General features: G+C 52.8%; 1 protein-coding gene across 1 annotated transcript in view; it reads right to left on the reverse strand.

Moving 5' to 3' along the window:
- LOC105484831 (solute carrier family 26 member 9) overlaps nucleotides 1-12,474 on the reverse strand; it is a 30,410-nt gene extending 17,936 nt beyond the window's left edge. Inside the window, exons 1-5 of the mRNA XM_011746871.2 lie at nucleotides 12,415-12,474; nucleotides 4,780-4,922; nucleotides 2,043-2,182; nucleotides 1,802-1,912; nucleotides 960-1,135 (exon numbers count right to left, since the gene is read on the reverse strand). Of these exons, the coding sequence (XP_011745173.1) occupies nucleotides 960-1,135; nucleotides 1,802-1,912; nucleotides 2,043-2,182; nucleotides 4,780-4,904 (552 nt within the window). The 5' untranslated portion in view covers nucleotides 4,905-4,922; nucleotides 12,415-12,474. The remainder of the gene's footprint in view (nucleotides 1-959; nucleotides 1,136-1,801; nucleotides 1,913-2,042; nucleotides 2,183-4,779; nucleotides 4,923-12,414) is intronic.
- Between the last annotated feature and the right edge of the window lie 787 nt (nucleotides 12,475-13,261).

The raw sequence follows: 13,261 nt of genomic DNA on the forward strand, positions 1-13,261 counted from the left end.
AGCTCTACTTTGCTGCTTATCTCACTGCATACAAATTTATCTGTTGACATGGCTCTTTCCTCTGCTGCGCTGTGAGCAGCTTGTGAATTGGACCTCTTTCTTACTTATCTTTGTATCCCAGGGTTTAGCCTAGTTCTTGGCAAAAAACTGAATGAATGAGTGAATGGAAAGCTGCTCTCTGGGACTGCGTTTTGCTCTTGCATTCTGTCATGCGGTGCTTCCCTTCATAAAACCTAGCAGAATCCTTTGCAACCCTTTGTGGAAGCTCAATTTATGTTGTGCAACTGCTGCTGTGGCTTGGAGCAGAGGAGGCTGGAGCAGGGTGAGGGATGTTAGAGAAAAGTAGCAGTCTGCAAGACTGCACTGGCAGAGAGTTGGGTTTCTCCACGGGATAATGGAGAGAGGCGGTGAGTCTTTTAGACAGTTTTAAAGCTCAGGACAGTTTTACCAGGTGCAGCTGTTGTTTTTTTTTATGGTCCTGCTAGATGCAGGTAGGAAACACTGTTAATTTTCAAGGTTCACTTTAGCCCTGGGATGGGGAGGAAGGAGAAGGTAGAGCCCTAAATTGGATTTTTTTTTTTTTTGAGATGGAGTCTCGCTCTGTCACCCAGGCTGAAGTGCAGTGGCGTGATCTCAGCTCACTGCAACCTCTGCCTCCCGGATTCAAGTGATTCTTCTGCCTCAGCCTCCTGAGTACCTGGGATTACAGGCGCACATCACCAAGCCTGGCTTATTTTTGTATATTTAGTAGAGATGGGGTTTCATCATGTTGGTCAAGCTGGTCTCAAACTCCTGACCTCAAGTGATCCGCCCACCTCAGCCTCCCAAAGTGCTGGGATTACAGGTATGAGCCTCCACGCTCAGCCCCCTAAATCAGATTTAGCATCAAAGCTAAGGCTTTGAGGCAGGGGCAGGGTGGTCTGATGCCTTCCTAGCAGGGTTGGGGGCTGCCCCCTCACCTGGATGATGGCAGTGAGGCAGGCTAGCGTAGCTGACACGTGCAGCCTCTCTGCCTCCATGGCTGCTGTGTCCACATAGCTCTCATTGGTGGCATTGTTGAAGACCTGGAATTTCGACTCTGGGGCCAGCTGCAGACAGATGTTACCCACCAGGATGCTGATAACGGCAAAGGTACCTGTGGTGCCCCACCCAGCCAGCAAAAATCAGAGGTTTGGACCACACCCGTGGAAACCAGAAAGGGGCCCAGAAACGCTTCCCGACCCCCAGGGGGATGGGTCCCTGCACCTCCAAGGCTCTTCTCCATCATAATAAAAACAACCACTCACTCTAACCATGATCTATGCTTTTCAAGGTGCTTTCACCTCAACGGTCAATATTGTCTTATCAGACGCGTGAAGAAATGAACTCAGAAATAAGAAATATAAGCAAAGCCTGAACCAGAAACCAGCGCTTGTGACCAGGCTTTTCTCCATCTCACTTAGCACCAGAGAAGTACAAATGTCCCTGTAGTGGCCGGCTGGGACCAGCCAGGGAGTTAGATGGTGATTTCTCACATCTGTTTAAGCATGGTATAGCATATGGTATATCTTATTCTGCCAAGCCTTCCTCTCATTCCTGGGGGGAAGATGGAACAGGTAATGCTAACTGAACTCAAAGAGGCTCAGTGGTTTCCCCAAGGTCACCGAGGACCTGGGACTGACATTCACAGTGACCATTCCCCTAGGACTGACGACAACAATTCTAGGAGAATGCAGGTGGAAAGTCTCCCGAGCCCCCTTTGCCACACCTCCCATCCTTGTGGTCTGGGTCATCCTGCCTGCCCAGAGGGGAGAGGCCTTACCTGGCACCATCTGGTGCACTCCCCCCAGGAAGAAGTAGGTCAGGAGGGGGAAGAAGGAGGAGTAGAGGCCATTGACTGCAGGAAGGTTGGCCAGCAGAGCAAATGCCATGCCTGCAGAGGACAACGAGATTGAAGCTCAGCAGCACGACTGACTTATGGGGATCACAGACGGATGGAGTGGGGATGGAGAGGAATGGTTGGGGAAGTGGCAATCCAGGCCTGGCTAAGGGGGCCCCTTCACCTTGTGGGACCTGGATGGATCCCCCGCTGAGTCCACCAAGCAGGTCGGGAACGATGTAGTCTTTAATCTTGTACTTGGGGAGCCAGGAGAGCACAGGCAGCAGCCCAAACACCACAGCTTTGATCTTGGCTGAGGAACATCTGGAGGGGAAAGGGGAAAATTTCCAGTTGGCTCTGCATGGCTTGGACATTCCATGTTGGAGAGGGATTATCATATCCTGCTCATTTCATTCATTGGTTCATTCAAAATTCACTGAACTGTGTGCCAGGGATACTGAGAAGAAAAGGCAGGAACTTTTTCTTAAGAGCTCGTCAACTTGCCCTGGGCATTAGCTGGAGGTCTTCTGACTGCCAGCTCCTTACCTGGGGAGTTTACAAGACTTGGCTTAAAGGTATGAGTGTTGTGGTGGCTCAGTCTTCGGAGGTATCAGATCCGTCTCCTGGCTCAGATGGCTTTTCTCTGGGAAAGGCTCCTCCGAGTGCTGTCTGTCTGATTCCAGGCCTGGGTACCTGTACCTTGGCTCTTGCTGCTGTGTGTGCATCCTGTGTGTGCATTCCTTGCTTTTTGTCTGTCTCTCCCACTAGGCAGCAAACCCCACCACGGATGGCAAAAGTCTAGCTCTCCTGTTCATCTTTGTACACCTTGAGTCTTGCACAGGGGCGCTTAGTAAATATTTGTTGAATAAATGAATGAGTGAATACCTCTGAGTGGGGTCTGCCTGCTGCCATTTTTCTTAGAACTTCCTTGAAAAGGAAGGCTCTATTGTTCCTGCAGGGTGAACTCTGCTGACTCACTATCCTGTATGTGTGGTAACTCCAATACCGGAGTTCTTTCTCCTGTGAATTCACTGGGCAGCAGAGGAGGGATTAATTCGCTGGTCAACGCAGGGTGGGGAGAGTTGATTCCTTCCCTATTTGTCGAACACCTCAAGGTCCTTTCATAGAAACCCAGGAGCGGTAGGAACAAGGGCTTACAAACTCAAGGGTGACAGCCGGTGGATTGATGACTGGAAGTGGGTGAGGGGCATTTGCTTTCCTTCTCCCAGTTGAGGGAACTCGAATACTTACGGCCCATCTGGTGACTCACTGGCCTGCTCTGATGAGGCTTCTTTTCCTGCCCAGCACCAATTCCTGCTCTTTGCTGTTGTTCAACAATAGATTCCCTGACACTTGGTCCCCTGGATGTCACCCAAGACTGAAACCAACAAAGGCAATGCTTTGTACCTTGGAAAGTCTGGGCAGATTTTCTTTTCCAACTAACACTCCATGAAACAGCATCATCATCAATATCTTACCCCCTGTCCCTTCTGGGGCTCATGGGTGCCTCTGCCATTCCTGGGATGCTGGAAGGGGGGGTAGATGGGGCATAAATTGCTTAATGCAACTCTAAAGCGTTGCTCGAAGAGAGAACCAGCCCTGCAGGGGCTCCATCAGGTCTGCTTGTGGCAGAGAAAGCCGGACTTATGAATAGAGAGCTGGCTAGGGAAAGAAAAGCAACTCATTTGAGGGCAAGTCCATGCCCAACCTTACTTGCAAGTCTGCTGTATGTTGGGCAAAGCAATCTGAAGCTTGAAAGAAGAGCTGGACACAGAGGCTGAGAGGGATTAGCTTTCTAGACATTCATTCATTCATTCATGAAACAAATATTTATTGGTGCACCTTCTCTATGCCAGACACTGTTCAAGGCTCTTATGCCAGCATCATGGGAATTGTTAGTTTGCTATATCCCTTTACAGCTTTCATTATCCAATCTTTTAGCAGATCTTCTCATCCTCGGACTCTGTGCCCTAAAGTCTTTGGGCACAGAGACTGGCAGAGACCACCTGTCTGAGGAGCACAGCTGTGAGGACAGACTAACTGGGCAGAAATGGAGCCTCCCAAGAGAAACAGGGTTGGGCTGGAGCTTTTAGTAAAAACTCAAGTGGGTGATTCCCCTGGCCTGAACCAGTTCCACCTGCGTCTCCACTTCAGCCATTACCAGTGACCTCAATCCAGGTAACTGAATCAGCCGTCTCCCCAGGGGAGTGAGGGAGAGTGAGCCGGCCTATAGCTAGGCCGGAGGAGGTCTGCCAGGAGTCTGGGAAGGGGGAGGGTGACGTTCGCAGCCCCAGCCTCCTGGGGTGTGGGTATGGATCACCTTGCGTAGCACCTCCTTATGGACAAGGTTTCATACCCACCATCGCATTTCCAGGGAGCTAAGAATGGAAAGAGCCTGGGCGCTGGTAGGACTACACCCTGGTAGGTCCCCTCAGGAAAGTCCAGAAATTTAGGGCCTCCTTTTGGCATTCTCTGGACCAAGTGGAGGAAGGAACATCCGGGAGGGAAAGGACAAAGGGCTTGGGGTGATGGTAACTTCAGGTATTTTTTGTAAGGAGGGAGCAGGGTGTGGATTAAGGGCTCTGATGCTCCCCACCCCTTCATAATGTAACATGCTCATCTACCGTGCCTTAACAAACCCAGAGAGACTCGGGTGGATTGAGAATATGGGAGATGCCATGCAGGGGTTTGGGGATGCCCTATAACCCTTCTAGATGGTTCTTGCTCCTGCTCCCCATCCTCCCTGGGGGTCTCAGTACAGATGAGGTTGTAGGATCTTAAATTCATCATTCAGAACCTCGCTTCCCCAGGGCTTCCCTTAACCCCATCTTAGGGATACTGGTGCAGAAGCTGTGTCCTGGTGCAGAAAGGATTTTGGTGGGGAGCAGAGGAGGCAGGAGTTTGGGTTCTGGACCAGTTACCTGAAGGTATTGCGAAGTTTCTCTCCCACTGGGTATGTCCGGTCCTTCTTCTCAAACTCATCGTCGAAGAGGGTGAGAGAGTATGCGGCTCTGTCTACCACGTAGCGGGGCCTGGGCTGGCTCATATCTGGGGCATTTACAAGCTTTGGGAGAAGCAAAGGAGGGGAGAGTGAGGGAACATCCCTCTCCAGTGCCAGCCCAGGCCTTCTCTCTCTGGTCCTCGCAGCAGCCGAGTTTTATTCTGGCCTTCCCCGCCCCGATAAAGCAAGGTGCCTCCCTTCCCTCTGTCAAGTTTTTCCGTCAGACTCCCTTCTTGCAGTGGCCTTCCTTCCCAGGCACTGATGATGCATACACTCGCCCTGGCTGTTTTGCTTGGCGCTCAGTACATGGCTGGGACTCCACACCTGTGACGTCACCATCACTCCCACCGAGCACCAGGCAAAGGGGAGGTAGAAGTACGAGGGCAGGAGTCCCCACTTGATTCAGCACGTGGACCCTACTCTCCCCTGACCTCTGGTGTCCCCACAAGCCATACTCCCTCCCCAGACCTCAGTTTCCCTGGCAGAAAGGTTCCTACCATTCAACCAGTCAGTTTGGAAGAAACAGAAAACAACTTGCCTGGAGGCAAGGGGATAGCTGAGATGAGGACCCTTCTTGGATAAGACACCTAGAACTTCACCAACAGGTTTCCCAGGGGGACAATGGTGTGTGTGGGGAAACCAGGATGGTCCACCTGCCGGCTCTCTCCCACGGCTTCCTGTGCCTAACCTTTCCCCCACCCTTTTGTACTGCCGCTCCTCTCCTCCTCACTTTTGCGCAACCTCGCCGACGTTCCAGGAGCTGAGTTGGGCAGAGCTGAGTGCCAGGGCCCCTGAGGAGTTCCCTGTAGGAAACTTTCCCCCTCCCTCTTCCAATTACTGGGCCTCCCACCTCCCCTCTACCTCCCAGAGCTGGGAGAAGTCGCTCAGAGGACCACAGAGAAAGGACAGAGAAGAAAGAGATGGGGCAGGCTTAGAGTGAGGATTTGTATCTGGGAGGTGGGGATTGTGGGGTGGCTGTGGCCAGTTTGGCAAAAGATTTGAGATGGGATTGAAAATGAGTAACTACGTGGGGGCTGGAGATACCCCCAACTTTCCAGAGGAGAGCCTGGGTGAGAGGGGAGGTTGTCAGAGGGGAGCAGGTTGCCTAATGCCTTTTGTGGAAGGGTCCAGGAGCCTGGGTTAGTCCTGCTTTTATTGAAGAGGTAGAATGGGCAACATTATTTTTTGAACCTCAGATTCTGTATCCATAAAGTGGGGGTAACAGACATATCTCACAGGGTTGTTGTGAAGATCAAATGAGTTAATGGATAAGAAAGGGTTGTGTAAAATGTAAAGTGTGATGCAAATGTGAGTTTCTATTGTGAATAAGATTGTGCTCGTTGGTGAAGGCTGGGCTGGTGCATTCTATTCATTTGGTCTTGGGGTCCCGAGGTCCACTGTGAGCTACAAGTGAGGGTGGGATGCCCAGCAAGACCCCACAGGTGATACCCAGCAGAAGGGGAGGTGGGAGAATGAACCTACCCCCAGCGCCTGTGCCCAGCCCCTCGCCTGGCCCTTAGTGTACTCAACAAATGCTTGTTGAGTGAATTGATAAATGGTGTTTTGGAGGAGACATGGACAGAAATGAGTAAGGGCAATGGCATGTGAGACATTTTAGTGGGAGAAATTAGAGACAGGGTGGCTTAAGGAAAACAGCACAAGTTTGAGAGCCAGATGACCTGGGTTCAAAGATTCAGTTTCTTCATCTGTAAATGGGGATAATAACAGTCGCAGGCAGTTGCTATGAGGATTAAGTGAGATCATGTGTATGAGGAGGCTGGCCTTTTATAGGCACCCAGTAAATGGTAGTGGCGATGATTACTATGATTAAGATGGGAGGGTGCTTTCTACCTCCTAGCAGAGACTATTCAGAGGCTTCCGGCCCTTCACCGGCCCATAAGGCGGGGTGGTCTGGCTCTTCCTCTCCACCTGCTCCAGAGTCTGCATGGGTCTGGTTGTCCAGGTGGTTTGCCTGGGGGGCACAACGAGTGGGGAGCATGACCTCCCCCCATAGGAACCCGAGCTCCAGACCTTGCTTCAGAAAAAGACTTATGGTTTGGGGAGTCTAGCCCAGGCCACTAAACAGACCACCTGCAAAAAAAAAAAAGGGCAAAAATTTCAAGGGGGGCTGAATGAAAAGAAGAGCCCTTTGGAAGAGGAGGTGATGGGAGATCTTGCTTCCACACCAACCAACAGACAGCGATCCCTGAAGCATCTTCCTAGGCTGCTTTCAAAGGCTCTAACTTGCAGTAGTGTGTTTGCGGGGAAGGGAGTTATTAGCATCTGATTCCGCTGAACCCTACTATCCCAGCTCTCCTCCCCACGATTTCCCCACTTCCTCAGTGGTACCTTTCTTCCTGCCACCCAGCCCACCCCCTTCCTTGTTCCTGTCCTCTCCCTCCCCCTCAGCCTCCATTCAGTTGTTCATCAAATCCTGTTGTTATTTCCCTCCTTCCTCCCTCCCTCCCTTCCTTCCTTCTTGTCCTTCTGTCCTGTCCATTGCCTCCATGCCTCCACCCACCCCGTCCCATCACCTCCATCTTCAAGTCTTATCTCACACCTGGACTATTGCAAAATTGATTTGCTGGTCTCCAGCCATGCCCCTTCAACCCAGCCTAAACTCCCTGCTCCGAAACCTCTATCTCCCTCATTTCCAGGAGGATGAGACCCAAACTCCTTATTTTGGCATTTTTGTTTTTTTATCCTCTGACCTTGTATTGGTGGATTCGGGAAATCTGTTGGCCGGGTCCCTCCACACCATCCGGGCTGGTCTGTTCTGCACCCGCCAAACAAGCCTGGGTGTCTGTTCCCACTTTCCTCCTTACCTGAGGTGCCCTGACTCGTTTCTGCCTTTCTAGACTTGCCCATCCTTAAGACCTGTTGAAGTTCCTCCTCCTTCCCTCTCCTTCCTCTCCAACACTTTTCCCTCCTCCTTCTTGCCTATGAAGCCTTTCCTGACCACTTGAAGAAACCCTGAAGGATTTCTCTTTCTCCCAGGATCTCCACGTGCTCCCCTCCAGCCTGTACACTAGTGTTGGCTTTGGCCATTTTTCCTTTGGGAGGAAAGCGGCAGGGGTGGCGGAAGTCCTTCAGAGAGCAACAGGTAGGTGACTCAGGACCAGTCCTGCCCCTCTGGGCAGGTTCACAGACAGATGGGGCGCCAGATGCTAGGGAGTCCCCTCTGACACAGGCTCATAGAGGAAAAGCCTCCTCTGCGTTACTGGAATACCAAATCTGTCTCTTTCCCATGCCCTCTGCCCATCCAAGAAATAGGATGCTGAAGGGGAGAAGGCTCTGGGAGCTTTCATAATTCTGAATTTGCGTAAAGAGGAGAGCCCAGCAGCCAGTCAGAGTCAGAAAGCTTTGTGTAGAAGAGAACTTGAGGACCACATTCATCCAATTGTCTCATTTTGCAGATAAAGAAACTGCACTTGGTTCCAACTCTGATGTTCCTATTGGAAGGGGTTTCAGAACTTCCAGGGACAAAGCTGATCCCAGGACAATGTTTTCCCCTGAGTGGCACCCAGAATGCCCCTTTCTAACCACCGTGGCGACCTTGCCACCCCAGCTGATGAGACAGGACCTCTGAGTTCTGTTACTCCTCTTGAGGGCTCTGGTTCCCTCCTGGCTTTGGTTTCCCAGGACTATGATGGCCAGAGTTGCAAATCTGCAGCCACAGGAACTGACCCAGCTCCTGGTGAGGAGGTGCCCTCAACGTACTTCCTAATTCCAAGAAAGGGGTTGAGGTGGGGTGGGACGTAGAAGGCAAGGTTACTTCATCCCCAGCCAGCCCTTCAAGTGAGGACAAGAGGTGGAGGGAAGAGGGATGGGAGTGGCGGAAAAGGGTGAGTGGCATGGTGGGGAAGAGGGGTCTCAGAGAACTAGCAGGGACGGGGGTTCCAGGGAATCCTCAGAAAGGGTGTCTCACAATGCTAGGTTAGGGGCGGGAAAGTGGAAGAGGGAGCAAGAAAGAGAGCCAGGTATAGGGAACATAACAATCTGATCCCCAGTTAAACAAACAAACAGCCCTGCTAGGTGATGTCAGCATCGCTGGAAAAAAAAGTCAAGTGCCCTATTGCCAGAGGTGTGTATCTACGAGCCCTGCCCCCACCATCCCTCCACAGCCTCCCATCCCCCCACCGGGCCAGGGATAAATAGCAGGTGCTATGTGATAATACTGAGAAACAAAAGGGTGACCCTGCCCCTCCTCCACTGTGCAGGGAAGGGGGGCAGGTCCCAAAGAGCTGGAGGGACTTAGAGGAGGGGCTGTGAGGTTTAAGGGGAGTAGGGGGTGAGCCGGGGAGAGCAGAGGGCAGGAGATGTGGGTGCATGGACCATTCCTATGCCCCGGCAGGAGAGTGGGTCAAATCTGGAGCAGAGGGGATGCAGGGGTCCTGTGAGGTGGAGGAGCTGGGAGAGGGGAAGCAAAGAGAAAATAGACCCTGTGTGGGGAGGGGGACACAGGCTGGAGCAGATCCCCTCCTGGGTTTCTCCAGGATTTCTCCTCCAATGAGCTCAGGCCAAAGAAACCCCTGGTACCTCCTCCCGGTCACATTTCTGACCAGGTCTCTGTCAACACCATCCAAATATTGTAGGCAGAGATGGGCTGTGGCAGAGATGGGCTCAGGCAGAGACAGTGCCTGAGTGGATGCACCGAAAGGCTCGGAACGGCCCCTGGCTGTGGGAAGCATGCAATAAACTCCGACTATTATCATTACTGCCATGATTCCAGAGGAGCCTCTTTCCTGCTCTGCCATCTCTAGTGGGCACTCTGCCTTTTCTTGGCTTTCCCTTTTCCATCTGCCCCTGTACCCGCTGCCCCATGACTTAACTCCTCCAAATTTTCCCAGGACTTGATGAGAGGAACAGCAGAAAATCTTGTCAGAAAAGGGTAGAACATCGGGGGAGCAGGACGATGAGGGGCCTATTTGTGGGTTTTGGTCGGATCTGGAGGCGATGCTGTCACTGTGGCCCAGGCTGACTTCCTCCCTCAGTCCTGCATGTCGGGGAGGGGGTTTTTGACGCACGTGTGCCAGGTACAGGAACAGCCCCGGCTTGGCCAACCCACCCTGGCGTCCTTATCACTGGTTCCTAGCCAGCTGGTTGCTGTGTTCTGGGAAGACGAAAAGTCACCTTGAGGTTTCCCCTTTGCTCTAGCTGCTGGTTGCCTCCCTGCCTCATCCAGGGTGGGGGCCACAGGGGGCCACAGGGCAAGAGCAGCCTCTGAGTGACCCAGGTGTGAATGTGAGGGGGACAGACAAACTGGCTGGGGTCTCAGTGGGAGACCACATCCCTGGCAGGAGGAGGAAGGATGTAGAGGCCTCTGCACCCCTAGGCTTTTTTTTTTTTTGGAGACGCAATCTCCCTTTGTCACCCAGACTGGAGTGCAGTGGCACGATCTTGGCTCACCGCAACCTCTGCCTTCTGGGTTCAAGCAATTTCCTGCTTCAGCCTTTCTGGGAGCTGGGATTACAGGTGTGTACCATGACACCCAGCTAATTTTTTTTTTTTTTTTGTATTTTTAGTAGAGACAGGGTTTCACCATGTTGGCCAGGCTGGTCTCGAACTCCTGACCTCAAGAGATCTGCCCTCTTCGGCCTCCCAAAGTGCTGAGATTACAGGCTGAGCCACTGCACCCAGTCCCCCAAGGCATTTTTAAACACTCCTTTTCCTTCTACTGTCCCTGTGTTTCCAGGGCAAATCTCTCCCCGCTCCTCACCCAGCCTAATTTCCTTCTCAGTGTAGGGGAGGATGAGATGTCCCTAAGGTGTCATAGAGACCGCATCCCGTGTAGAGTAGAGATTCACTGATACTAACCCCTAAATCCCCACTCTTTATCTCCAGGCGGACTCTCCCTCTCTCTGCACTTTCCCTGCTAGGGATGGGTGCTGGGCTGAGGAAATAGGCTTCAGAAAGAGGGATCAAGGCTAGACTTTGAGAATCACTTCCTAACAGCAAGACTGACAAGGTCATGGGCTCCCTGGAATGGGCACTTGAGGTTAAATTCCTAGAAGTCTTTAAGGAGACTGGGGCTGCTTTCACTGGGAAGCAGGGCCTGGGCAAGGAGACCAGGGAAAGGCCCAGCTGCTCTGGTCCCAGAAATCCAGGTGAAAGCCCGGAGAGGCATCCAGTAAAGATCAACTCCCCTTGAAGGGGTGGCTCTGCCCCTTCCATCTTCCAAGTAGTGACCCCGCAGCCCGCAAAGCTTGGTCAGTGTTGAGCTGGTCCTCAATTCCCCCAGCCAGTTCACGGGGGTCAGAGTCTGGCTGTTTAGTACAGTTTAAGAGGCACTCTTGAATACTGGGTATATGCCAATCTCCGGAAGACTCTGGGCATTAAAAGATAAAGAGGCGTCCGTCTCTGCTCCAGGGTTTATACAAATGAGACTCAGAGTGGGTGGCTAGCTCTGGAAAGTGCCTGGGAAGGCCATGCTTGCAGTGGAGGTGCTGCTGGGCCATGCTGGTCTCCATGCGGCCCGTGCAGGGTCTTGCCGGGTTCTGAATGCCAGGGCCAGGATGAGGGAGGTGGGGGAGGACCGTGGGGCTCCGAGAGAGGGTAATCTGCATGAGTGAAGTCACTCAGGGGGAAAGTCCTCTCTCAGTCTGCCCACTTGGGGGGCTGTGTCACTCCAAGGTCTTCTTTTGGTGCTCAGACCCTTGAGGTCAAGTGTAAGGGGCAGTTGATGCTGGAATAATCAAAGCTTTGCTAGGTCTCAGCTGGGGACCCTCTGGGCTAGTTTTGAGGAATGAGGGCACTGCCTGAGAGTGGCTTGGAACCCCTTGGAGCTGCAGTATGAGGGGTTTGGAGGCTGAGAGCCTGGGGAGCTGCCGGCCCATCCACTGTCCTGGCCCAAGCCCTTCTGTGTTGAAGCATTCACCAGGGAGTCGGGCATCCCAGGTCCAGCTACCACCCACCCACCTGCCTGATGGAGCTGGTCCCTTGCTCACCCTCTCCCACTCCTCGGTTTCCTCCCCCTCCACCTCTTCCAACTTCTCAGGACTAATGGAGATACATGGGATTCTGTGTAGTCCATGCTAAGTTCCCTGAGCTGGTGGAGAAGTAAATGAGTGAAGGATGATGTCTAGGGGGTAGAAGGAGGGGAGACAGCCGTACAGAGTAGGCTGGTGAGTCAAGCATTAAGAGCTTTTGCCTCCAAGACTTGAAAAGAAAGGGAGAGGAGCAGTCCACAGCTTCAAAGGCTGGTGCAGAGGAAGGTCTAACATTTTCGTTTCCCTAGGAGGCCTTGCCTCGCTCTGTTTTGGGGTCTGGCGGCCTCCTCCACCACACCTTCACCCTACTTGCTCTCTCAGCCAAGCCCAGCCTTGCAACCCAGGTCCTTACATGGACCTGAAAACCCAAAGGGCGTCTCAGAGGGGAAAGGCTGGGAGGCTGCTCTCAGACTCCAGGGGCCACAGTGTCCTTCCTACTTGTGCTCAGGTTGGCAGTTGGTTCCTGTCATCCCTCCTCTCATCCCTCCTCTCGGTACCCCTGGTGCCCGCCCTCTTGCAGGGATGACCCCAGCCCAGTGGGCTGGGCTGGGCTGGGTGGGGCTTACCGGTGGGTGAGCAAAGCCGGCGGCTGGGCAGGGCTGCAGGTGTGTCTGGGGAGCGGGCAGCCGAAAGGTGTTCCTGAGGTGTGTGAAAGGGCTCTGCTCAAATAATCCAGGGAGGCGTTTATAAATAACTTTTCCTTAGGGCCACTGGGTGAGCCCCGGCTTCTGATTGGCTCAGAGGGGAAGTGGTTTTGAACACTACACCATAGCTAAGCCTGAGGAGATAGGAAAAGGAGATAAGGGGGAAAAGGTCCCAAATGAACAGCCCTTTTTTTGTTTTACCTGGGCAGCAGGGCTGTTTGATGGGAGCTTGGCACTTCCTAAATCCACCCCGAAGACAATAGGTCACATTCAGCGGGGCTCCTGCCCCACAGGCTCCCCCAAGGCAGCCTGGAAGGAGGGGGACGAGGCAGAGGAGGGGACAAGGCAGGACAAGCTCCTCTCAGCTTGCTGTCCTGCTGCTTATGGGGCTGGGGGTCAGGCCAAATAGCCTCTTGGACAATGGGAGCTATTGAGGCCACCCGAGGGGTGTGCTCTTGGGGCTGCTTGCTTTGAAGATTGGAGATCTAGGGGGTGGGAAGACAGTAGTCCTCTGAACACCCCTGGGGAAGGGGAAGAACCATGTCTGAGAGGCCCTGGGAGCCTTTATGCAGTTTTGAGTTGTGATGGAGACCTGGTTCCCAGTTCTGTCCCCAGTCTTAAGTCGCTTATGAGTTCTGTGCCTTGGTCTATCCAACAGTGCAATGGGGGAAATTATTCCTGGCCCTCCAGGTAGTGTGCAAAGAGAACACAGGGGTTTAGGATCTGATAAAAGAGCTCAAGAAACTGGACTTAGAACAATTATATGAGA

Source organism: Macaca nemestrina, chromosome 1 (assembly GCF_043159975.1).
Source record: "Macaca nemestrina isolate mMacNem1 chromosome 1, mMacNem.hap1, whole genome shotgun sequence".
Lineage (NCBI taxonomy): Eukaryota > Metazoa > Chordata > Mammalia > Primates > Cercopithecidae > Macaca > Macaca nemestrina.